This window comes from Leopardus geoffroyi, chromosome C1 (assembly GCF_018350155.1).
Source record: "Leopardus geoffroyi isolate Oge1 chromosome C1, O.geoffroyi_Oge1_pat1.0, whole genome shotgun sequence".
NCBI classification, from domain to species: domain Eukaryota; kingdom Metazoa; phylum Chordata; class Mammalia; order Carnivora; family Felidae; genus Leopardus; species Leopardus geoffroyi.
Window position 1 is genome coordinate 38,394,641 of NC_059328.1, and position 26,125 is coordinate 38,420,765.

At 37.4% G+C, this 26,125-nt stretch overlaps 1 protein-coding gene across 2 annotated transcripts in view; it reads right to left on the bottom strand.

Moving 5' to 3' along the window:
- SPATA6 (spermatogenesis associated 6) overlaps positions 1–26,125 on the bottom strand; it is a 142,122-nt gene that overhangs the window by 98,639 nt on the left and 17,358 nt on the right. For both annotated transcript variants that reach the window (XM_045477298.1, XM_045477295.1), the window contains exons 2-3: positions 24,149–24,286; positions 22,877–22,925 (exon numbers count right to left, since the gene is read on the bottom strand). In XM_045477298.1, the coding sequence (XP_045333254.1) occupies positions 22,877–22,925; positions 24,149–24,286 (187 nt within the window). The remainder of the gene's footprint in view (positions 1–22,876; positions 22,926–24,148; positions 24,287–26,125) is intronic.

Below are 26,125 nucleotides of genomic sequence, written 5' to 3' on the forward strand. Positions count from 1 at the left end.
AACAGGTGCTTGCGAGGATGCGGAGAAAGGGGAACCCTATTTGCACTGGTGTAGTGCAAACTGGTGTAGCCACTCTGGAGAACAGAGTTGAGGTTCCTCAAAAAACTAAAAATAGACCTACCCTATGATCCAACAATTGCACTTCTAAGTATTTACTTACCCAAAGGATACAACAACACAGATTCAAAAGGGTACATGCACCACAACATTTATAGCAGCGTTATCAGCAATAGCCTAACTATGGAGAAAGCCCAAATGTCCATCAAATGAATAAAGACATTGTATCCACACAAACACACACACAATGTATATATATGTACACACATACAGTGAATATTACTCAGCCAACAAAAAGAATAAAATCTTGCCATTTTCAACGATGTGGATGGAGCGAGAATGTATTATGCTAAGCAAAAAAGGTCAATCAGATAAAGACAAATACCATATGATTTCACTCATATATGGAATTTAAGAAACAAAACAGATGAACAACATTTGGGAGAGGGGGTAAAAAAGAGAAGAAAGGGAAACAAACCAGAAGATACTCCTTTTTTTCTTTGATTTTTTTTTTTTTTTTTGATAGAAAGAGCACACGTGGTGGGGGAGGGGCAGAGAGAGGGAGAGAATCCCAAGCAGGCTCTGTGCTACAGCACAAAGCCCGGGCAGGACTTGATGCAACCAAAAACACAAGAGACTCTTTTTTTTAATGTTTATCTTATAGACAGAGAGAAAGAGAGCATGCTCACGTGTGCGAAGGACTGGGGGAGGGGCAGAGACAGAGAGGAAGTCACAGAATCTGAAGCAGGCTCCAGGCTCCGAGCTGACAGCACAGAGCCTGACACAAGGGTCGAACTCATGAACCATGAGATCATGACCTGAACCAAAGTGGAACACTTAACTGACTGAGCCACCCAGGTACCCCACCACAAGAGACTTGTGAGAGACTATCTTAAGGATAGAGAACAAACTGAGGTTGGTGGAGGGAGGTGGGTAGGGGACAAGCTAGATGGGTGATGGCTGTTAAAGAGGGTACTTATGTGATGAGCACTGGGTGTTGTATAAAGTGACGAATCACTGAATTGTACTCCTGAAACCAATACTGTACTGTATATTAACTGACTAAAATTAAAAACAAACAAACAAACAAACAAACAAAACCTTGTGCAGGCTATTGTGCAGGTTTTTATGTGGACATAAGTTTTCAACTCCTTTGGGTAAATACCAAAAGGAGTAGCTGCTGGATTGTATGTTAAGAGTGTGTTTAGTTTTGTAATAAACTGCCAGACTGTCTTCTAAATTGCTGTTCCATTATGCATTCCCACCAGCAGTATATAAGAAGAGTTCTTGTTGCTCAGTATCCCCACCAACATTTGGTGCTGTCAGTGTTTTGGATTTTGGCCACTCTAGGTTTTTGGTGATAACTTGTTTTAATTTGAATTTCCCCAAAGACATATGATGTGGAGCATATTTCCATATGCTTATTTGCCATCTTTATATCTTCTCTGGTGAAGTATCTGCTAAGGTCTTTGGCCCATTTTTAAATTAATGTTGTTATTTTATTACTGAATTTTAAAAGTCCTTGGGGTGCCTGGGTGGCTCAGTTGGTTGAGCGTCCAACTTTTGGTTTCAGCTCGGGTCATGATCTCACAGTGGATGGGACTGAGCCCCACGTCAAGCTCTGCACTGACAGCATGCAGCCTACTTGGCATTCTCTCTCTCCCTCTCTCTCTGCCCCTCTCCCTCACTCTCTCTCTCTCTCTCTCTTTCTCAAAATAAATAAATATTGAAAAAAATGACTGGATACAAGATAAACATTTTTTGGTCACTTTCCTGTATATCAACCACACACACACACACACACACACACACACACACAAGAAAAAAAGAAAGAAAAGTGGGTGAAGAGCTTTATTCCCCAAAGTCACATAATATATAACCAGTTAGAAATATAATGTATGGCAAGTACATACACACATACCCCCAAAACCTTAATGTTATACACAAGGAAAACGTAAGTTTAAAAAGTCAATATACATTGCATATCTAAGTGGGAAGAATGAATAACGTAAAAATGCCAATTCCCCCAAAATATAATTGAAATTAAAATTCAAAGAGATTTATTTTAGACCTGAAACATGATTCTAAGTTCACTTACAAAACTAAACATGTAGGAATATGAATATGTGTATATCAAATGAAAATATGGATTACACAAATCTGTGATAATTAACCATGCAATATCAACCAAATAATAGCTACTTAGAATAAACAGACATAATGAAGGGAAAAAGGAATGGGAGACTACACAGAGACAAGATGAGGGTAGAAAGAATATTAATGGGGCACAGACTTCTGCTTCAGATAATGAGGATATATACCAAGCACACCAATCGTCCTACTAGGAACATTTTAAAAATCTGGTCAAATGATTTTTAAAAATCTGCTTGCAGGCACAGAGAAGCAAATAAGACAGTTTAGAATTAGAGTTTAGAATCCTGAAGAAGAAAAAGCCAGGAAGATGAACCAGACATTGGAGCTGTTTTCTCTCTAGGGGCATCTGCTAATTTCAGAAAAGACAAATGAAGGATTGATAAATTTAGCTGAGGTTTTTATGGTCTCACAGACCTAGAAGCAAAATATGACTTCAGGGCCTACCCAGAAGGAGAGATATTCATAAATTCTCCACACTTTAGATAGTCCCCTGAAAGAGCCCGGGAATAGAGATGAACTGTAAATAACCTGGCTTTTACAAGAACTGAAATCTGGCTTCAAATCACCTTAATCTGTAACATTAGACTGACATGATCAAGGATTGCTAGTGTACTAGCAGCCTAGAACAGGCAAATAAAAACAAAATAAAACCTATCTGGAGAACGAGAGCATAATTCCATGCCCCCAATTATTTCTGCAATTTTTCGCATAAAATGTTCAATATCCTGAAACAACAAAGAATGGTTACAATTATTTTGGGGGAACTGTTAACCACTATTAACTAAAGCTAATTATACATGCACTCTATGACCCAGAAACTCCACCACTAAGAATATACCAAGAGAACTGAGTATATACGATTACCAAAAGATACTTATAAAAATATCCATAGTCATGTTATTCATAATAATCCAAGGCTAAAAACAATCCTCATCAACAGGGAAGTAAATAAATTATAGTATATTCATATAATGGAATACCAAAGAGCAATAAAAAAAGAATGGTTTACTGAGATACAACAACACAGGTACTTCTGACAGACATGAGCCATACTCAAATGAATACTTATTCTATGATTTAATTTACATGAAGGTCAAGAAGAGACAAAAGTAATCAATGTTGATAAAAGTCAGAATAGTGATTATCTTGAGGGGAGTATTGACTGGTAGAGACACAAGGAAACTTTTCTGAGCAATGGAAACACTCTGTGTCTTGGTGAATGGTGATTACTGATATACACAAAAGTGACTAATCAATGATGAGCACACAGGGTTAAAATTATACGTTAGACACTTTTGACACAAAAAAATAGCTAAGACAATTTCCAAAAGAAATAAATCTGGAGGGCTCAAACTACCAGATATAAAAACTGAAGTTACAGTAATTAAGAAAGCATAGTATTTATGCAAGAATGAACAAACGGGGTGCCTGGGTGGCTCAGTCAGTTAAGTGTCCAACTTCAGCTCAGGTCATGATCTCACGGTTCCTGAGTTCGAGCCCCGCGTCGGGCTCTGTGCTGACAGCTCAGAGCCTGGAGCCTACTTCGGATTCTGTGTCTCCCTCTCTCTCTGCCCCACCCCTGCTTGTACTCTGTCCCTCTCTGTCTCTCAAAAAATGAATAAACGTTAAAAAAACTTTTTTTTAAAAAAGAATGGACAAACAGACCCATGACACAGAAGAAAGACTAGAAAAAAATTCACATATATGTAGGCACTTAACTTATGACAAAGTAACATTACAGACTGATTATAATAAGGAAAGTCTTTTCGCCAAATAGCATTGCACACAAAGATATACATAAAAAATGAAATTTTATCCCTATTTCATACCATATATAAAAATGAAATCCAGGTGGACCATAAATCTAAATATAAAAATTAAAGAAATAAGGCTTTTAGATTATATAAAAGAGTATCTTCATAACTTGGGGCAGGGAAAGAATTCTTAAACATGACCAAAATTAGCACTAAGCATAAAGAAAAAGATTAATAAATCAAACTACATTATTAAATTAGACTATATTAAAAATAACTTGCTCATCATAAGCACAAGAACCACTAATAAATGAAAAATGCAAGCCACAGAATGGGAGAAGATATTTGCAACACATATAATTGACAGAGAGTTTGTAACTAGAAAATATAGAAAATTCATACAAATGAATAAGAAAGTAACAACCTGATACAGAATTGAGCAAAAGACAAACATTTCACACCCATTATAAAAAGATGTCCCGAAAGATTGATAAACGTATGAATTCTTAGTCTACTTCATTTGTCTTCAGGGAAAAAACAAATAAAAGCATTATTCACCCATCATAATGATAAAATTTTTAAAAATCCAGCAATCCCAGGAGTTGGGAAGGATGTAGAGAATAAAACTTTCAAAGGCAGAATACATATTGGTAGAGCAACACTGGAAACTGTTTGCATTGCCTATTCATGCTGACCCTAAGACTTAGCAATTTCATTTCTATGTATCTACCCAATAGGAATGGGTGCTCATGAGCATCAAGTCATATAATCAGGAATGTTCAGAGCAACATTATCCATAATAGCAAAAACTATAAACAACCTAAATGTCTACCGATGTCCATAAATAACAGAATAAATAAACTGGAGTATAGTTGCATAATGAAATACTACACAGCAATAAGGATGAATGGATTAGTTACTCACAACAACACAAGGCAAATATCTCCAGCAAAATGCTGAAAAAAAAAGTCAGGCACAAAAGATTTTGCACAGTATGATTCCATTTATTTAGTGTTCAAAAATAGGCAAAGCTAAATTACAACATTAGACATTAAAAGGGGAATTCTTTCGTGGAACAGAGAGGAAACAGTGATTAGAAGAGGGTATGGGGGACTTTCTGAAGTTCTAGCAAGGTGTTCTATTTCTTGACGTAGGCTTTAGTTACATAGGTGTTCACACTGATATATTTCAATGAGTATAAACAAATACTTGAGTTAAATGGTAGGTTAAATATGCATTAGCTATGGTCACCTTCCGAACTCTCACTAAAAGAACAAATAATTAAACACACACACACACACACACACACACACACACACACAAACACACACTCACAATGGCAAAATCTGAGAGGAAACAATTTGAACAGAAATGGTAACTTAGTTAACAGGAAAAAGGGTCTTAAGCCAATAGACCGGAAAGCTTAGGAGCAACCCCTTTTGTATTCGAATTCCTAACAGGTTTAGTGATTGGTAGTGCCAGCTACCTCTGCAAATGACAGAAATCAATGGGGCTAAAAGCCAGAGCAGTTGAAAATTTAAGAAGCAGTCAAACCCCAGATCCTCCCTCCAGTTTACAGTGCTAGGAAACTGCCTTTCCCCATACCCAAGCAGGTGGTTGGAAGTTCATTCTCTGGAGGAGGTGGGACAGGGAGAAGCAGGGGGGTGGGGGCGGGGGCCGCTGGGAAGGGAGGGAAAAGGAGGAGAAGAAGGAGGTATAGTAATCTTCATCTTTGTCACTGTTGTCCTTGGAATGGAAATAGTAGGTACGGTTGACAGCAGGGGTACTATATGAAAACAGGGAGATTAAGAGTCTGGGCTACATACTGATACTTTACCACAGCTTCTTCTTCCACAAGGTTCTAAAATCAGTAGTAGCCAAGTTTATAACCTCCAGGAGAAAGATGGGACTGATTTTTCTACTGAATATGATCTGCCGAAGTCAAAATACATAAAAAGATGCTGACATCCTAAGCTTTTCAGTAAGATGGCCCAGAGAAACCACCCTACAAAAAAGTCCATACTGACAATTTCTATCCAAGAGGAATCCCCAATAGATTTAGTAATTAGTAGTGCCAGGCACCTCTGGCACATAATTTCTAAAAGCATTTTAGTGTTCTGCTATTAAATATGAACAGATGGGGGCACCTGGGTGGCTCAGTCAGTTAAGTGTCCGACTTCAGCTCAGGTCATGATCTCGCGGTTCGTGACTTCAAGTCCCACGTCGGGCTCTGTGCTAATAGCTTGGAGCCTGGAGCCTGTTTCAGATTCTGTGTCTCCCTCTCTATCTGCCCCTCCTCCGCGCGCGCACACACACACACACACACACTCACTCACTCTCTCTGTCTCTCAAAAATAAACATTAAAAAAATTTTAAATATGAACAGATGGCCAATAATTTGATGGCATCCTCTAACACGAAAGACAAGCAAAATCACAAAATAGAAAATAAAAGTAGAAACAGCAGAGTTTATCTCCCCAGATCTCCCCTTAAAAACAGACATAGCAATTAAATAGCAAAACCATAAACCTATGGACAACATCTATAATAAAATAAGGGGATAAGATATCCCTACAAACCCCAAAATAAAACATATGGTGACAAACAACTCACAGTCACAGAACCTATGGGTACCAGCATCCACGCAGGAAGAAACAGAAGGAATGAAGAGGCTATTGAATGACCTGGGAAGAGAACTCCAAAACAGCCAACAGTATTCACTAGGAGGCACAGGTCAATTTGAGAAAGGCAGCTGAAACTGGGAGAAGGTCTGCCCATTCCAATAGCAGGTAATTCAAAAGATTTAAGTGAAGTTCCAAAGGTGGTAGTCTGGTGACCTGTAAGAACTATAGAAACTGACCATCCAGGGTTCCCAGGCAGAACAGAGCCCAAGAAACCAGGAAAAACTATAGAGAAGAGAATACAAATTAAACAGGATTTTTAAAAAATAGAAAAGAGAAACCAGAAAAAAGTAGAATGGAACAAAGGCAGAAAATCCCAGAAGGCAAGCCACCATATACGTATGCTAAACACTATAAAAGGAAGCTCAGTGAGCCTAAAAAGTTTTCTTCAATCATGCTTCCTTCTAAACATTTAGGAAAAAACTAAATTCAATTAATAATGAGCAGAGAGGGGTGCCTGGGTAGCTCAGTTGATTAAGAATCTGACTCTTGGGGGGCGCCTGGGTGGCGCAGTCGGTTAACCGTCCGACTTCAGCCAGGTCACGTTCTCGCGGTCCGTGAGTTCGAGCCCCGCGTCGGGCTCTGGGCTGATGGCTCAGAGCCTGGAGCCTGTTTCCGATTCTGTGTCTCCCTCTCTCTCTGCCCCTCCCCCGTTCATGCTCTGTCTCTCTCTGTCCCAAAAATAAATAAACGTTGAAAAAAAAAAAAATTTAAAAAAAACAAAAAAAAAAAAGAATCTGACTCTTGGTTTCAGCTCAGGTCATGATCTCAGTTTGTGAGTTACAGCCCAGTGTCAGGCCCTGCACCGACAGATAGAGCCTTCTTAAGATTCTCTCTCTCCCTCTCTCTCTGCCCTTCCTCCACTCTCTCTCTGTCTCTCTCTCTCTCTCTCTCTCTCTCAAAATAAATAAACTTAAAAAAAAAATAAAGAATGAGTTGGGGCACCTGGGTGGTTCAGTCAGTTAACCATCAGACTTTGGCTCAGGTCATGATCTCACTGTTTGTAGGTTCAAGCCCCGTGTCAAGCTCTGAGCTAATAGCTCAGAGCCTGGAGCCTGCTTTGGATTCTCTGTCTCCCTCTCTCTCTGTACCCCTCCCCTGCTCATGGTCTGTCTCTGTCTCTCTCTCTCTCAAAAATAAACTTAAAAAAAATTTTTTTAAAAGAATGAGTAAAGAAAAGGTTAAAGGTCAGATGTACACCAGGTTCTTATATAAAAAAATAATAGTGAGAAAAGAAAAAAATTCCTACAATGAAAGTAGCCAAAAAGATATTTCAAAAACAGATCATAATTATAATCTACTACTTGAAAAATTTTAAAGTAATACAAGGTATTGAAGAACTAACTAAATCAAAACAAAATCAGAAACAAAAAAGTGAGATGGTATAACTCAGGAAAGAAGCAGAAATAGGGAAAGTCATTTCAGAAATGAAGATTAAACTAAAACAACAGAAAATACCTTAAAAGAAATAAAAGGAGATTTTTTTTAATCAAAAGGAAACCAAAAAATATTTTTAATGAGAGAAAATAACAAATACTAAACAAACAAAAATATCCAACATACAATAATAGCATTATTCAGGAAACTTCACAGGAATGAAAATGGATTAGAAACTACAAATAAGAAACACACACTGTACTTAAGAATAGCAAGTGTCTGGGTGGCTCAGTCGTTAAGCATCTGACTTCAGCTCAGATCATGATCTCACAGTTTGTGAGTTTGAGCCCCACCTTGGGTAAGCATGAGTCTGTCCCTCTTTGGATGAACACAAGCCCCACTTCGGGTAAAAACATGAGCCCTGCTTCGGGAGAGTCCTGCTTTTCTCTCCCTCTCCCCCTCTCTCTGCCCCTCCTGGCATTCTCTCTCTCTCTGTCCCTCACTCACTTGTGCCCTCTTTCTCTCAAAAGAAAAAAAAAAAAAAAAGAATAAGAAACAACTTCAGGATATATTCTAGTAAAACTACTAGACTTTAAGGATAAATAAAAAATATTTTAGGTATTTAGGCAAAAAAAAAAGACAAGTGAAATAACATTAAACTTTAAGAAAATGATTTAAATATCTGAGGAAGAACTGGGTTAAGCCAAAACTAAAATAAACTACAAAACTAAGCAAAGTAAAGAAAATATTAAATTCAAGTGACAACAGAATTCTTGCCAAGAAAAGTAACCGTAATATATTCACCACGATTCAGCTAAAAATACTTTTTACATGGTCATAATATACAAAACAAAATTGTGATTATAACTCTATTAAGAGGAGAGAAAGACAGAAAAAGGGCATATATATGTTTTTAGCACAAGCAGAGAATATATGAAAAGTACTTACATCCTCATATTCCATAAGGAAAAGTAGAGATAATGTCTAAAACTGAAAAAAATCAAAATGTTTCGAATGCAATATAAGTATGTTAGAGATATGTAGGTGAGTACAAAGAAAAACAATAAAAAATAATAATAATAAACTAGTTCCTTGGGGAGTCAGAAATGATGGAAGAGAGGGATGTTACAGGATCACTGTTTTGGGAATAAGTTTTGTAGACTATATGTAATTCCAATATTAAAGAAAAAAAATAACATAATTATATAACCAATTAAAATAATTTCAATGTAAGTAAAAATCAAATTTAAAAAGATATCACATTAATAGTTACATATATGCATGTATTTACATATGTATATATATGCATGTATATGTATGTATGTATACATCTTGTCTGAGAGCAAGTCCTAGCAAACAATAAAATTGCTTTATGTGCATAATATGAGCTACCCCTTCCATTTCAAAGAACCTGCCTTGTTTTGACAGTGTAAACTCAGTCTTTGCAAATTTGAAAGAAAAAGAAGTTACACTTCCTTTTCAAATAAATAACACAATTAAAAATAAAAATCAGGGGCGCCTGGGTGGCTCAGTCGGTTGAGCGTCCGACTTCAGCCCAGGTCACGATCTCACGGACCGTGAGTTCGAGCCCCGCGTCGGGCTCTGGGCTGATGGGTCAGAGCCTGGAGCCTGCTTCCAGTTCTGTGTCTCCCTCTCTCTCTGCCCCTCCCCCGTTCGTGCTCTGTTTCTCTCTGTCTCAAAAATAAATAAACGTTAAAAAAAATTTTTTTTTTAATAAAAATCATTTCACAAAGAAAAGTAAAAGGTTAAAAGTAAAGTCAAGGAAAGAGGTGCCTGAGTGGCTCAGTTGGTTAAGCGTCCAATTCTTGATCTTAGCTCAGGTCTTGATCTCAGGGTCATGAGTTCAAGCCCCATGTTGGGCTCCACGCTGGGCGTGAAGCCTACTTCAAAAAAAAAACAGGGGCGCCTGGGTGGCGCAGTCGGTTAAGTGTCCGATTTCAGCCAGGTCATAATCTCGCGGTCCGTGAGTTCGAGCCCGTGTCAGGCTCTGGGCTGATGGCTCGGAGCCTGGAGCCTGTTTCCGCTTCTGTGTCTCCCTCTCTCTCTGCCCCTCCCCCGTTCATGCTCTGTCTCTCTCTGTCCCTAAAAAAAAATAAAATAAAAAACGTTGAAAAAAAACAAAAAAACAAACAAACAAAAAAAAACAGCCAAGGAAGGAAACACTCTTTCATAAGGGATCTAAGTAAAAAAAAAAAAAAAAAAAAAGTACCCCACACTAGCCAGAATCATTCTGGAATGGGCCAAACATGTAAGCAGAAAATGGCCAATAATACATTCATGAAAATATCGCATGGGTATTTAGCATGGTCAGTTATTATTTCTGTGAACCATTTTCAGTGAAGAAAGGAAAACAAATGCAGCTGTTAGCAGAGTAATTCCAGTTGGTTCCCTAAAGATATCAACGGTCTCAGAAGTAAAAATGATCTTGGAAGGAATATAAAGTTTAAAAACAAAGGGTTTAAATAGAAAACAAATCTAAGATTTATGTCAACATACTAGATACCTTGCGAATCTACCATCGACTCCATGAATAACTGCCACACAAAGTGAAATAATGAAATAAACCATCCAGGTGGCACTGTTACTGCAACTCCTCAGCTGTAAAGACATGGCCTAAAAAGTAACTGGGTTTGTCTGATTTATATTTTATCATAAGAACCTAGATTAACGTTTACTGAGAAAAGCTATTTGCTAGTTTCTATAAACAATTTTCTATTCTTTTATACTTAAAAAGTATATTTTGGCAAAAATACTTCAGGAAGAGAGACCTTAAATTATTAAAGGGAAAGTTAAGTAATGCTGCTAAAAAACCAAATAGCAAGTTAATGTAATTACATGTACTGAAACATGTAGCATAATTAACCTCAATTCATAGATGCCCTTTATCTTGTAACTAAATAAAGACAAATTTCCTCATTCCTCTATAAATATTCTCATTTTCACATGCACTTTTAGCGTGAGTTACGAAGTAAAAGCACTGCAACACTGCAGAAATACTACTCACATATAGCAAATCGAAAGCTACAGTAAATACCTTGAGAGTGCCAGAATGCTGTTAGCCTCTGCACCAGCAAGAACAATTACTATAATAATATCCTCTGAATGCCTATTTACCTGCCCTAACTACAAAGATGAATTGGTGGAAGGCATTTGTCACTATGGATTTAAAATATGAATCCTGAGTCTTACAAGCCTCCTTGAGGATTGAGGCAGGGACACTCCCATTCATAGCCTTTGAAGGATATATTCTCAGCCTTTAAATCTTCACCTGAAAGCATTTTCAATACCCCAGACACCAGGTAAGCACTAATTCCCAGGAGCTTGAAAAGCAGGAGCTGTAATGAAACTGCAGTGTTTCTCTACAGGCAAGAGAAAACAATATGGACAACTACTAATCCATTACAATATAAATAAAAATCGTATCTGTTCTGTATCCAAGTGTTGAAGGGAATGAGGTCAGAGAAGGTATTAATTATAAATTTTTAAATACAAAATACATTTCCTAACCAAAGGATTATAACACTACAAATAGCTATCTCTCAATTGGATAGTTCCAACAGTCATAAAAATAGTAATGAGGCAGTTATATAATGCACTATGATATTTTATTAACTCCCAACTATCAGATACCTAGTATGTGCCAGGTATTGCCATATGCATCAGAGATATGGCGGTAAACAAAACAGAAAAAAAATCTCTACTCTTATGAAACTGCCACTCTGTTGAAAGAAAAAAGAAAAAAGAAATAATATATCAGTGCTAGAAAGAAAAACAGGAGGACCATTCATTCCTATTTGCCCTATGCAAATACCTGTTGTCTTGGTGGAACTATTAAAAGCATATTCTTTTACTCAAAATATCCTGGGTATATAATAACTCTAAAGATAATGGGATAGGTACATAGCAAAAGGTGCTATTTTAGATACTTTGGTAAGAAAAGGCCTCTTATTATGATGATAAATTTCAGCAGTGACTGGAAAGAAGTGAGGGAGCAAGCAATATGTTTATATGTAAGAGGATCTTTTCAGACAGGATATACTGTGTGTGTGTGTGTGTGTGTGTGTGTGTGTGCGCGCTCGCGCGTATAGAAGAGAATCTGTAAAACTTCACCGAGAAAGGATGAAAATCCATAGTTTCAATAAAGAAGTCTATGAAGTAGAAAATTTTTCAGTCATTTCTTGCCTAAAAATGGTTGTGAGAGTACAGTTTCAGCCATCAATCAGTTAATTCTGGTAAATTCCAGAATTAGAATAGTTTCCCTAAAGAGAATGCCTTCTCTATGAATATAAAATTACCTTATTATGGTTTTTAATACCATTGACACTTAATGTCATTTTATATATCATATATTTCCCTAGACCATAGGTGATTCTGGACCTCTGGTGTTTCCTTAGAAGTGCAGATATGGTGTGAAATGGAATTGGTAAATTCCCTAGTAATAACACTAGTAATGATAACAACACACCATCAACAATAATAAACAAGGGACATTTTAAGTGTTTAGTGTGTGCCCAAAACTGTTCTAAGCATCTTAACTGAGTTACTCATAGATCTGGCCATTTATCAGATTGTCCAGTTAAGGGGTTCCTTGGATCTCCCTGGGCATTTTGACCATGCTCAATTTGCTCTTAGATGACATAATCTTAATTAACAAATATTGGATTTTAGACAAACAAGTACATGTTAGTTTTATATGTTACACAATGGAAAATGATATATGTGACTCACAATCCCAAAAGTAGAATACTACTGGTAAGTGGAAATTCTGGAACAGTCCACAATTGTTTCAATCATTTCAATTCAATTCATTACTTGAAGTTCTTCTCTTTGCTTCCATTGACAAAAAGTCTACTTTACTTCTATGGATTCAATTTTATATCTTATTTAAAGGATCTGTTTCTACCATTTCTACCATCATTCTGTGTTTAAGTTTAAAGGCTTGGCACTGTGGAGCCTCACTGTACGGACACCTATGAGAAGTCTCTACAGCTTTCCCCTCCTTTCCCCTTCCATTAGAGACCTATGTGGCTTTTAGAAAGGTTACACATGTACCACTTGAACCAAAGTACATGTGTGAGTTAAGTAAACAGCATATTGTATTTCCCCACCCAACTGTCATTAGAATAAATCTCAAAATTTGATGAAAATTATGGAACACAGACCTCCTATTCTTAAGAATATCATAGGAAGATATGAGGCCTGAAGCTACTGTAATTTTGCTACCATGAATTTTACTACCATAAATGAGGTGAAGATTCAAAAAGATATAATGATTATGAATGTACAAACAATTAAAACAGAGCTTCAAAATAAATATATCAATATGGGTCCAATTATGAGAGAGAAACCACACAAGGATAATTAATATAAAGAACTATTAACTATAATGGGAATTAAAATAATGAGGGATTATCTAGCTATAAAGATGTAAAGAGAACTTAAAAGAACTTAGGAATAGGGCACCTGGGTGGCTCTGTTGGTTAAGCGTCCAACTTTGGCTTGGGTCATGACCTGTGCTGACAGCTCAGAGCCTGGAGCCTATTTCAGATTCTGTGTCTCCGTCTCTCTCTCTCTCTCTGCCCCTCCCCTCCCTCTCTGCTCAAACTGTCTCTCTCTCTCTCTCTCTCTCTCTCTCTCTCAAAAATATAAATGAAAACATTTAAAACATTTTAAAAAAAAGAACATAGGAATGACAGATAAAAGAAACAGTCATTATTCCTGAGGCTCAGAGGACCCAATGAAGGGTTCTTTCTCCCCAAGCTCTCCTCTCCAGTGCTGAGATCCAGAACTTGTTAGAGAGCAAACAGCCTTTGCTCACTGAAAGAAGAAAAGTTGCTCACTTACTAGGAATCTACCTAAGGAACTTGCCAGAAATCTTCAACTAGGGTGCCAGGGAGGTTATTCACAGAGGTGTTTAACCAGAGGCACTTCAATACAAAATGACAAACAATACACATTACAAACAGGGACAGCTAGAGGAAGCTGCTGACAGCCACCCTGTACTGTAACACTAGAGCACCAGGGAAGTTTCAAGGGCCTCAGGAGTCTGGTGCTGGAAAAAGCCAAGCTCAGCACAAGATAAACAAGCACACCAGCACCTGGAAGCAAAACCATTTTCCTCTGTACTTTACTCCAGGGCCCTCTACTGCATGAAGCTTCAGTGCCAGCTGAGGGGGCGGGGGGGGGGGGGATTAAAGTTACCAGATCAGGGAAAGGAGTTAAGATGGTGGTGCAGCATGGAGACCCTGAACCTGTCTCATCCTTGAAGCACAGCCAGATCAGCACCAAACCATTTTGAACACCTAGAAATTGATCTAAGGATTAACACAACAATCTGCATAAGTTGAGCAATGGAACTCGGCAGGTACGCAGTGCAGAGAGGTGAGGTGAACCGGGGGAGAGAAAAGCCATGGACTATAGGGAGCTGTTCCTGTGGAGAGAGGACAGAGAAAGAGAAAGGGGGCGAGAGCAGCACTCTGGGATAGTGCAAGAAAAGCACTCCCCTGAAAGTAGCTGGAGATAAAGAGAGAAAAAGAGTGAAAACATATGCAAGGGACTGAACAAGAAATCTGTTCCCCAAAATCATTGACAGGAAGAAAGGAGTGGGTTTCAATACCACCCAGATTCTATAAAGAGTAGAGCACAGAGTCTGAAGTTGCAGAGCTCAGTGCCTGGTGGTGCTCTGGTAAGGAAGTAGGGTGAATCCCCAGGAGCAGGTAGTGGGTTCTGAGGGGTCCATGGGCCACATGGTGAGAAGCAGTTCACCAGCTTGGAGTGCATTTGGTAGAGGCCATACAGCCTCCCAAAAAGCAAAGGCCCCAGCAGACCCTGGAGAGCAACCACGTTTGCTGGTATTGGGACAAAGACACAAGAATGCGGTGAAACCTGGTGTCGGCTATGTGTGGTGATTTGCCATAATCTCTGAACCTCTGCCACTGCAAGACCCCATGAACATTTTCTGGAGTAAGCCAGCACCAGCCATTGCTCAGTGAGACCCTCCCCCAGAGAGTCAGCATGGGCCCAAGCCATGAGGGTCTCTGAAGTGAGGGGTTTTGAAACAACCCCATCTGAGATAAAACTGGAGAGAGGTGCCACCTGGCAGGCAGACAGCTCAGACACAGGCAGGGTAGAGGTGGGGAGTGGATGGAGGCCTGAGACAAAGGAGGGGTGCTTGATCATGGGGCAGTGAGAGCATGAAGTTTCTGTGCCAGAGACTAGGGAATTGGGTGAAGCCATTTCCACCCTCTGCACACATGCAAGCTTACATGCACGCCGTACTTATCTACCCCAGTAAGCTAAGCAGAACCGCCTAGTGGAGAATGGAGCCGTTACACCAAACCCCACCCAACTGCGCCCTCCAAGCACATCGCTTACAAGACCAGCACAAGACACTCCACCTGTTTAGTGTACGGACTATAGAAGGAATCATAGTTTCAGTTCTAGGAGAAACTTAACTTCATTAAGGTTTCATTCTGTTTGCTGGTTCATTTATTCGTTATCTTTGCTTCTGTTTTTGCTTAAATTGTTTTTTTTCTTTTTTTTCTTTATTTTCTTCCTTATTCTTGGATACAGAAAGAGAAAAATTTATTTCTATTTTTATTATTTTTTCACGTTATTTTTTGTTTTGATTTTTATTCTATTCCATTTTCCTTATTCATTTTTTCTATTATATAAGTTTTTTTAAGTTTTAAACTTTTTTACCTTTTTGTTCTTTTGTTTCCCTATTTTCTCCATTCAATCCAGCTTCTTTACACAAGCAGACCAAAATAAATCTAGGATATAGCTTCCTTCATTTGAATTTGTGTTTTGTTTTTAATTTATTAATTTTTTTCTTCCTCCAAAATGAAAAACAAAGGAATTCACTCCAAAAGAAGAGGAAGAAATTACAACCAGAGGCTTAATCAACACAGATATAAGCAAGATGTCTGAACTGGAATTTAGAACCATGATAATAAGAATACTAGCTGGGGTTGAAAAAAGCATAGAATCCCTTCCTGTGGAGATAAAAGAAATAAAATCTAATCAGGATGAAATTAAAAATGCTATAAAGATGCAATCTCAAATAAATGCCACAACAGCAAGGATGGATGAAGCAGAGCAGCGAAACAGCAATTTAGAAGATAAACAGCAATTTAGAAGATAAAATTATGGAGCATAATGAAGCAGAAAAAAAAATAGGGAAACAAAGGCAAAGAGTACAATACAAGACTTAGAGAACTTAGTGACTTATTAAAAAGAAATAACATCCAAATCATGAGAATCCCAGAAGATGAAGAAAGAGAAAAAGGGGCAGAAGGTTTATGTGAGCAAATTATAGTGGAAAACTTTCCTAATCTGGGGAAGGACTCAGACATCAAAATCCAAGAAGCACACAGATCTCCCATTAAATTCAACAAAAAGCAACAATCACCAAGGCATTTTCATAGTCGAATTCACAACTATACAGATAAGGAAAGAATTATGAAAGCATCAAGGAAAAAAAAAAGTTCTTAACCTGTAAATTAAACAGATCAGGTTCTCAGCAGACCTATCCACAGATACTTGGCAGTCCAGAAAGGAGTGCCAGGATATATTTGATGTGCTGAATCAGAAAAAATATGTGGCCAAGAATTCTTTATCCAGCAAGGCTGTCTTTTATTCAAAATAGGAGAGATAAAGAGTTTCCTAGAAAACCAAAAACTGGGAATTCATGACCACTGAATCAGCTCTGCAAGAAATTTTAAGGGGGACCCTTTGAATGGAGAAAAGACAAAACAAAACAAAAAAGACCAAAGCAACAAAGACTAGAAAGAACCAGAGAACATCACCAGAAACACCAACTCTACAGGCAACACAATGGTGCTAAATTCATATCTTATAGTACTCACTTTAAATTTCAAAGGACTAAACATTCCAACCAAAAGACACGGGGTATCAGAATGGATAAGAAAACAAGACCCATCTATATGCTGCTTACAAGAGACTCATTTTAGACCTACAGACACCTTCAGATTGAAAGTAAATGGATGGAGAACCATCTATCAACACAGTATTCACGGTCTTTTCAAAAGACCAAAAAGTCTTTGACATTCCAAAAGGTCAAAAGGAAAGTGGTATAGCCATACTTATATCAGACAACTAGATTTAAAAATGAAGACTACAAGAGATGAAGAAGGGCATTATATCTTAACTAAAGGGTCTATCCACCAAGATCTAACAATTAAAAATATTTATGCCCCCAACGTGGAATAACCCAAAAATATAAATCAATTAATCACAAACATAAAGAAACTCATTGATAATAATACCATAATACTAGAGGACTACAACACCCCACTTACAGCAATGGACAGATAATCTAAGCAGAAAATCAACAAGGAAACAATGGCTCTGAATGACACAATGGACCAGATGTACTTAACAGATATATTCAGAACATTTCATCCTAAAGCATCAGAAGACACTTCTTCTCAAGTGCACATGGAACATTCTCCAGAAGGGATCACATACTGGGTCACAAATCAGCCCTCAACAAGTAGAAAAAGACTGAGATCATACTGTGCATATTTTCAGGCCACAATGCTATGAAACTCGAAATCAACAACGAGAAAAAATTTGGAAAAACCATGAATACTTGGAGATTAAAGAATATCCTACTATAGAATGAATGGGTTAACCAATAAATTAAAGAAGAAATTAAAAAGTTCATGGAAGCCAACGAAAATGAAAATACGACAATCCAAAACCTTTGGGATGCAGCAAAGGTGGTCATAAGAGTGAAGTATACAGCAATCCAGGCCGTCCTAAAAAAAAGAAGAAAGGTCTCAAATACACAACCTAACCTTACACCTAAAAGAGCTGGAAAAAGAACAGCAAATAAAGCCCAAAACCAACAGAAGAAGGGAAATAATAAAGATTAGAGCAGATATCAATGATATCAAAATAAAAAAAAACAACAACAACAAAACCCAAAACAGAACAGATCAATGAAACCAGGAGCTGGTTCTTTGAAAGAATTAAAAAAATTGATAAATTCCTAGCCAGACTGATCAAAAAAAAAGGACCCAAATAAATAAAATCACAAATGAAAGAGGAGAGATCACAACCAACACCACAGAAATACAAACAATAGTAAGAGAATATTATGAGCAATTACATGCCAACAAATTGGGAAATCTGGAAGAAATGGATAGATTCCTAGAAACATACCATTCCTAGTTCACTACCAAAACTGAAACAGGAAGAAATAGAAAATTTGACCAGACCCATAACCAGTAAAGAAATTGAATCAGTAATCAAAAATCTCCCGACAAGCAAGAGTCCAGGGCCAGACGGCTTTCCAGGGGAATTCTACCAAACATTTAAAGAAGAGTTAACACCTATTCTTTGAAACTGTTTCAAAAAATAGAAATGGAAAGAAAACTTCCAAACTCATTCTACGAGGCCAACATTACTTTGACTCCAGAACCAGACAAAGACCTCACTAAAAAGGAAAACTACAGACCAATTTCCCTGATGAACATGGATGTAAAAATTCTCAATAAGATATTAGCAAACCAGATCTAGCAATTCATTAAAAGAATTATTCACCATGATCATGTGGGATTTATTCCTAGGATGCAGGGCTGGTTCAATATCCACAAATAAATCAATGTGATACATAACATTAATAAAAGAAAGGATAAGAATCACATGATTGTCTCAATAATAGATGCTGAAAACGCATATGACAAAATACAGCATCCTTTCTTGATAAAAACCTTCAAAAAAGTAGGGATAGAGGATCATAACTTAAAATCATAAAGGTCATATATGAAAGCACCACTGCTAATAATATCCTCAATAGGGAAAAACTGAGAGATTTCCCCCTAAGGTAAGGAACACGACAAGGATGTCCACTCTCACCATTGTTATTCAACATAATGTTGGAAGTCCTGGCCTCTGCAATCAGACAACACAAAGAAATAAAAGGCATCACAAAGAGCAAGGAGGAAGTCAAACTTTTCACTCTTCGCAGACTACATGATACTCTATGTGGAAAACCCAAAACACTCCACCAAAATCCTATGACTGATACATGAATTCAGCAAAGTAGCAGGCTATAAAATCAATGTTCAGGGAAACAAAAATAATATAAAAGTAGAGAGGGAGACACACCATAAGAGACTCTTAAATACAGAGAACCATTAATGAGGGTCGCTGTTGGGGTGTTGGGAGGGGGTAGAGGTTAAAGGGGTGAGGAGCATTAAGGAAGATACTGGTTGGGATGAGCACTGGGTGGTTATATGTAAGTGATGAATCACTGAATTCTATTCCTGAAAATTAATTAATTAATTTTCATAATTTACAGAATTTACAGAAATCGGTTGCATTTCTATACACCAATAATGAAGCAGCAGAAAGAGAAATCAAGGAATTGATCCCATTTACAATTGCACCAAAAACCATAAAATACCTAGGTATAAATCTAACCAAAGAGGTGAAAAATCTATACACTGAAAACTATAGAAAGCTTATGAAAGAAATTGAAGAAGACACAAAAAAATGGAAAAACATTCCCATGCTCATGGATTGGAAGAACAATATTATTAAAATATCTATACTACCCAAAGCAATCCACATATTCAATGCAATCTCTCTCAAAATAACACCAGCATTCTTCACAGAGCTAGAACAAACAATCCTAAAATTTGTATGGAACCAGCAAAGACCCTGAATAGCCAAAGCAATCTTGAAAAAGAAAACCAAAGCTGGAAGCATCACAATTCTGGGCTTCAAGCAGTATTACAAAGCTGTAATCATCAAGACAGTATGGTACTGGCACAAGAATAGACACATGGATCAATGGAACAGAATAGAAAACCCAGAAATGGACCCACAAACGTATGGCCAACTAATCTTTGACAAAGCAGGAAAGAATATCCAATGGAACACTCTCTTCAGCAAGTGGTACTGGGAAAACTGGACAGCGACATGCAGAAGAATTAATCTGGACGCACTTTCTTATACCATACACAAAAATAAACTCAAAATGGATGAAAGACCTAAATGTAAGACAGGAAACCATCAAAATCCTAGAGGAAAAAACTGGCAACAACCTCTAAGACGTTGGTCGCAGCAACTTCTTACTCAACATGTCTCTGGAAGCAAGGAAAACAAAAGCAAAAATGAAGTATTGGGACCTCATCAAGATAAAAAGCTTCTGCACAGCAAAAGAAACAATCAACAAAACTACAAGGCAACTCATGGAATGGGAGAAGATATTTGCAAATGACACATCAGATAAAAGGTTAGTATCCAAAATCTATAAAGAACGTATCAAATTCAACACCCAAAAAAAACAATCCAGTGAAGAAATAGGCAAAAGACATGAATAGACACTTTTCCAAAGAAGACACCCAGATAGATGGTTAACAGACACATGGAAAAATGCTACCATTCATCATCAGGGAAACACAAATCAAAACCACAATGAGATATCACCTCACACCTGTCACATTGGCTAAAATTAACAACTCAGGCAACAAGAGATGTTGGCGAGGATGCAGAGAAAGAAGAGCCCTTTTGGGGCACATGGGTGACAGTCAGGTTAGTGTCTGACTTTGGCTCAGGAGTTCGAACCCCGTGTCAGGCTCTGTTCTGACAGCTCAGAGTCTAGAGCCTGCTTCAGATTCTGTCTCCATCGCTCTCTGCCCCTCCCCCACTCACACATCGTCTCTTCTCTCTCTCAAATACAAATAACATTAAAAAAAATTTTTTTTTAAAGAGGAACACTTTTGCACTGCTGGTGGGAATGCAAACTGGTGCAGCCACTCTGGAAAACAGAGGCTATGGAAGTTCCCTCAAAAATTAAAAACAGAACTACCCTGCGATTCTACCCCTAGTAGAATTTCACTACTAGGTATTTATCCAAAGGCTACACGAGGGCTGATTTGAAGGGCACATGCACCCCAATGTTCATAGCAGCACCACTGACAATAGCCAAAGTATGGAAAGAGCCCAAATGTCCATCAACTGATGAATGGATAAGGATGATGTGGTATATATATATATATATATATATATATATATATACACACACACACACACACACACACAATGGAATATTACTCAGCAATCAAAAAGAATGAAATCTTGCCATTTGCAACCACGTAGTTGGAACTAGAGTGTATTACACTAAGCAAAATAAGTCAGTCAGAGAAAGACAAATAACATACGATTTCACTCATATGTGGAATTTAAGATAGAAAACAGATGAACATAAGGGAAGGGAAGCAAAAATAACTGCACGTTTAGTATGTTTTTAATTTTTCATATTAATAAGGTATTGGGCCTTGAGAGAAACTAACACAAAAAAAAGTAAAAGAAAAAGGGGGCCACAGCTCACAAGGGAGGTCAGAGATAGACTCAGGTGGAAGTCATCAGAATATAGGAAATACATGAAGCCATGTCTTAGGTGAGCAGAATATAAGGAGAAAGTAGAAAATAAATAAATTAAGAGATCAGAGAGGTAAAGCCAGTGGAATAATAATACTTAAAGACAGAGAAGAGAAAGATGAGTTTGAGAAAGATACCAAAAAGTGGAATCAGTAAGGTACAAAGAGACCTAAGAGAAAAACCAAATCAGGAAAAGCAAGGCAAGAAAGTTTCCAAATAATAAAAACCAATAAGTACACTTATAGACCCAAAATTTCAAATCAAATAGAAAGAAAGGATTATGTTTTTAACAAGACAATTTCAGAATCATGAAATTACTACCTCATATTTATATATAACAATATGCACATGGTACTAGATAATACTAGAGTTTATATTTTCTAGGATACACAACACAATTGCCCAGATACTGAAGAAGATGTTCAAGAAATATTAAAAAGGCATTTACCCACTGGCACCAAATTGCCACCTAGCTAATCTGCCACAGTGAAAGAATATCAAGAACTAGAACATCTATAAAAAAATAAATAAGATGTTAACATTGGCCATAAAGAGTTCTCCGGAGAATAATTATTAAACTGTAAGTTTCATGAAGATAAGACAATAAGCTGGCCCTATTCCTCCCCATATGCCTAGATTCCAGCATGGTGCCGGGTTCCATGTTTCTACACAGCTAACATCCCAATGGATGAAGGGGGGAAGAACAGGTGACACTGATGATGCCCAATTTTGTCAGTGTTTTGATCCACAGTTCCATGTTAGACCAAACTGGTGATCCCAGATCTCTAATTACAAGGATAAATAACAGAGCTTTTCATTTCATACCCAGAGCTTGAATAACTTATTCCCAAGTATGTATACATGCATTGCTGCTCTCAAAAATAGTTGCATCTTTTTATAGTTGAATCCTAACACTTTGAGGAATTTACTATTATCCACAGCCTTGAAAATGTCACTTCAAATAATTTATTAACATATTGGATGCAATATAAAACACAAATCATATATAGTTCAAGCTACCATTACTTCAATCTTCTATTATTTACTCTATGAATTTGTAATACATTGAGGTTACAGGCATATGCTTGTTTACAGGGCAAAGCCCCACACAATGTGAATCACTATCTTTACATCAAAAACACTTCATATCATCTAAATCAATATAAAGTTCAAGTAAGTCTCTTTGATTTCCACACACCTAACATAGAAAAAGGAAAAATTCCTAGTCACTCTGCAGCACGTGTACATTTTATTATTTCCAGGTATATTCTGAAAAACATGTAAAAAGTGTTTTAGAAGTCTCAGCTCAAGATTTCTAAAATCCTTCATGGACTCTTTTTTTAACTTTTATCTAACCCAGGATTAAGCAGAATTCTAAAATGTCCTAGAAACAGGAATTAAAAGTTACAAACTTACATTCAAGCTGTGCAACCACATCTCCAGGGTCTACTGCTTCAGGGAACACCTACAGTGGGAGAACACAGAGGGAAGCAAGGTGGAGAAGAGGAAGTGAAAGGAACATACACATAAAATAGTCTTTGTAATTCCCCTCTCATTCCCAAAATATTCCTTTCTCATCCATAGAAACTTTGGACATTATTGAGAACTGTCACTTCCTCTCTGCTTCCCACGATCACTATGGAAGCTCTGACAATCAAACAAACACACATTATGGCTGGCTGGCTCTCCCTCTCCAACTTCACCAGGGCTGCTTCTTCATCTCAACTCCTCCCCTGTTGGTCACCATGGTCATACTGGCCTTCTTGGTGCCCCTCCAACTCATCAAGCTTATTCCCAGCAAGAAGTCTTTATATTTGCTATTCCTCTGCTTAGAACGCTTTTCCACTAGACCTTCAAATAACTGGTAACTGTCTCATAATTCAGTTCAGCTTAAATGTTATCATCTTCTCTGACCACCCTTTAAAACAGATAATCCCCTGAATCCCTCAATTCCTCTCTGTTCCCTCACCCTCCCTTTATTCTTTTCATGACACTTATCACTATCTAAAATTATTCTATTCCTGTGTTTACTTCATTATTGTCGGTTTCTCCTATTACAGGGAAAGTTCCAGGTGGGGAGGCTGTTTGTCTTGTTTACCCAGTGCCTAGAATAGTGCATGAAACAGAGCAGGAAGTGGGTAATTATCAGAAAAGGAAAAGGAAAAGGGAAAGGAGAAGGAAAAGGAAGGAAGGAAGGGGAGGACAGGGAAAGAAGGAAGGGGAGGAGAGGGAAGGAAGGAGGAAAGTAGAGAAGGAAAGAAGGAAATAAAATGAAGAATATGATTGGTAATAACCAAAAGCAGCAGTTTTAGGGAAAAACAGAAAAGAAACTCATAGAAAGAAGTACCAGAAGATAGCCAAAAGTAAAATAAAATCTATTTTTACCTATTAATGTCTCCTCTTTCTCTTTGTTGTGAAAATTATTATTTAATATTCAAGATGCTCTATTTTATATAGAGCCCACTAACACAATTTTAGAAATAAACTGATCCATTATGAAAATGAGGCAACTCATTTCATGAATAATACAGTGCATATTTCTTTTCAAGCTTCCAGATTTAAGTTACAAATCTCCTTTTCAATGAAATCAAAGTATATATAGTCAGTAGTAATTTGTCTTTAGGGCTTTTATTAAAAATTTGGAAGTACACTGATTATTTGTTAATATTTGATCTCACTTGAACTCACCTTTTCAAACACCATTCTGGCATTGAAGACCAGTGGAAAATTGGCTGGGACACATTGTGTCTTTTTGTATTGGCCAAACACACAGATGCTAAGATAGATGTCCTCCTTGTCTTTCAGCACCACTCCTGGACAAGTTACCTGAACAAAATTAGATAGAGAGATGTAAATGCTTTATGAATTCCCTGAACTATCCTACTGAAATAACTTACATGGCATTACATAAAAACACTAGTCTGCTAAGCCAATAAAAAGACGCACAAATTAAAAGAAAAGAGATTCTCGTGTTTACAGAGTTAAATGAAATGCCTTTATAACTTCCATCCCTCTGAGAAATCTATGATTCTCCATTTGGTTATTTGTTCCACATTTGAAGCTCTGTGTACTGGCTCTTGGGACAGATACTAACAGTTTTAAACAGTCAGCCTTAGGCACCCACTTTATGCTGAATGCTGACATAAACTTATTCAGCATCATTTAATCACAAAGGATTAAGACTCAGCAGAAACAAAGCACTATCCTAGAGGACAAAAATAATAGCAATAAAAACCACAAATATGACCTGTATAACCCTAAATAGCAGCCCATATACACCCTCATCAAACGCAATATGACGGAATTTCAAAGCTAGTGAATTATAAATTTCTAGTCCAATGATACATTTTTTTTTAATTTTTTTTAACGTTTATTTACTTTTGAGACAGAGAGAGACAGAGCATGAACGGGGGGAGGGTCAGAGAGAGAGGGAGACACAGAATCCGAAGCAGGCTCCAGGCTCTGTGCCGTCAGCACAGAGCCCAACGCGGGGCTTGAACTCACGGACCATGAGATCATGACCTGAGCCGAAGTCGGCCGCCCAACTGACTGAGCCACCCAGGTGCCCCAACATTTTTTAAACATGAAATTGCACTTCATTATCCTCATGACTGACACAAAGTATAGGCACAAAATACGGTGTTTCTAAAAAGTCCACAGCACAGATTCCCCAGTCCCAGTCATATTTCACTGTCAGTGATCAACCACACCCTTAAAGAAATATTAAAGGCTCTCTAAGATTTGAATCCAACCCACCCACATAGTAACATTACTCAACATCTCCCAATAATACAATCAAAGTATATTTTTATTGTTCTCTAAACATACACATTACTGTCCTACCTTACATTCTTCCATTATCTGGATTACTACTCCTTACTACTCCATTCCATCTCTGCCTCATTTATACTCACCACCTTCCAAGGCTTACATCAACTGCGTCTCCTACACAAAATTCTGGACTCACCAGCTACCATTATTCAATTCAATCTAATTCAAACATTTATTATGAATTTACCATATTCAAATAAATACGTTTTAGATTCTCATAGCATTTTGTAGTTCTCTTAAGGCCTAATTATTATCTCCCTGCATTTTAATTAAGTAGGTACAACTCACCTCTTTTATTTAATTATAAATTCCCTGAGGATAGAAATTTTATTTTCTCATCAATGTATCCAAAACACAGACTTTCAGTATTAAGAAGCTCCGAGATTATCAAATAGCTTCAGATTTTTTACGTACAATAACCACAGAGCCCCAAGAAAGTATAGGTGATTTACTTACTTAAAGTGACACAGAAAATCAATCAATACAATACTTTCAAAAGTGCTTAGAAAAGTGCCTAACAGAGCATTCAACCAATACCAGCTATAGTTATTGTTAGGCTGAAAATCACTACATCTGTCATCTCAACACAAATTACTGCATTGAATAAATGACCAAGACTTCAGGTCTCTTTGTATGTAGCAGTTAAGATTATTTTCCATGCCAGATATTTATACTCCATCTCCCTCTTATTCTATTTTCCAATTTCCATTCTGATATATTCCCTACTGATTATTAAAATCTATTAAAATCAAGGTCCTCAGCAAATATAATGTTGTCCATCACCTTCATTTCCTACTCTGCCTCATTAAAATCAAACCTGTTAGAATCCCTCTA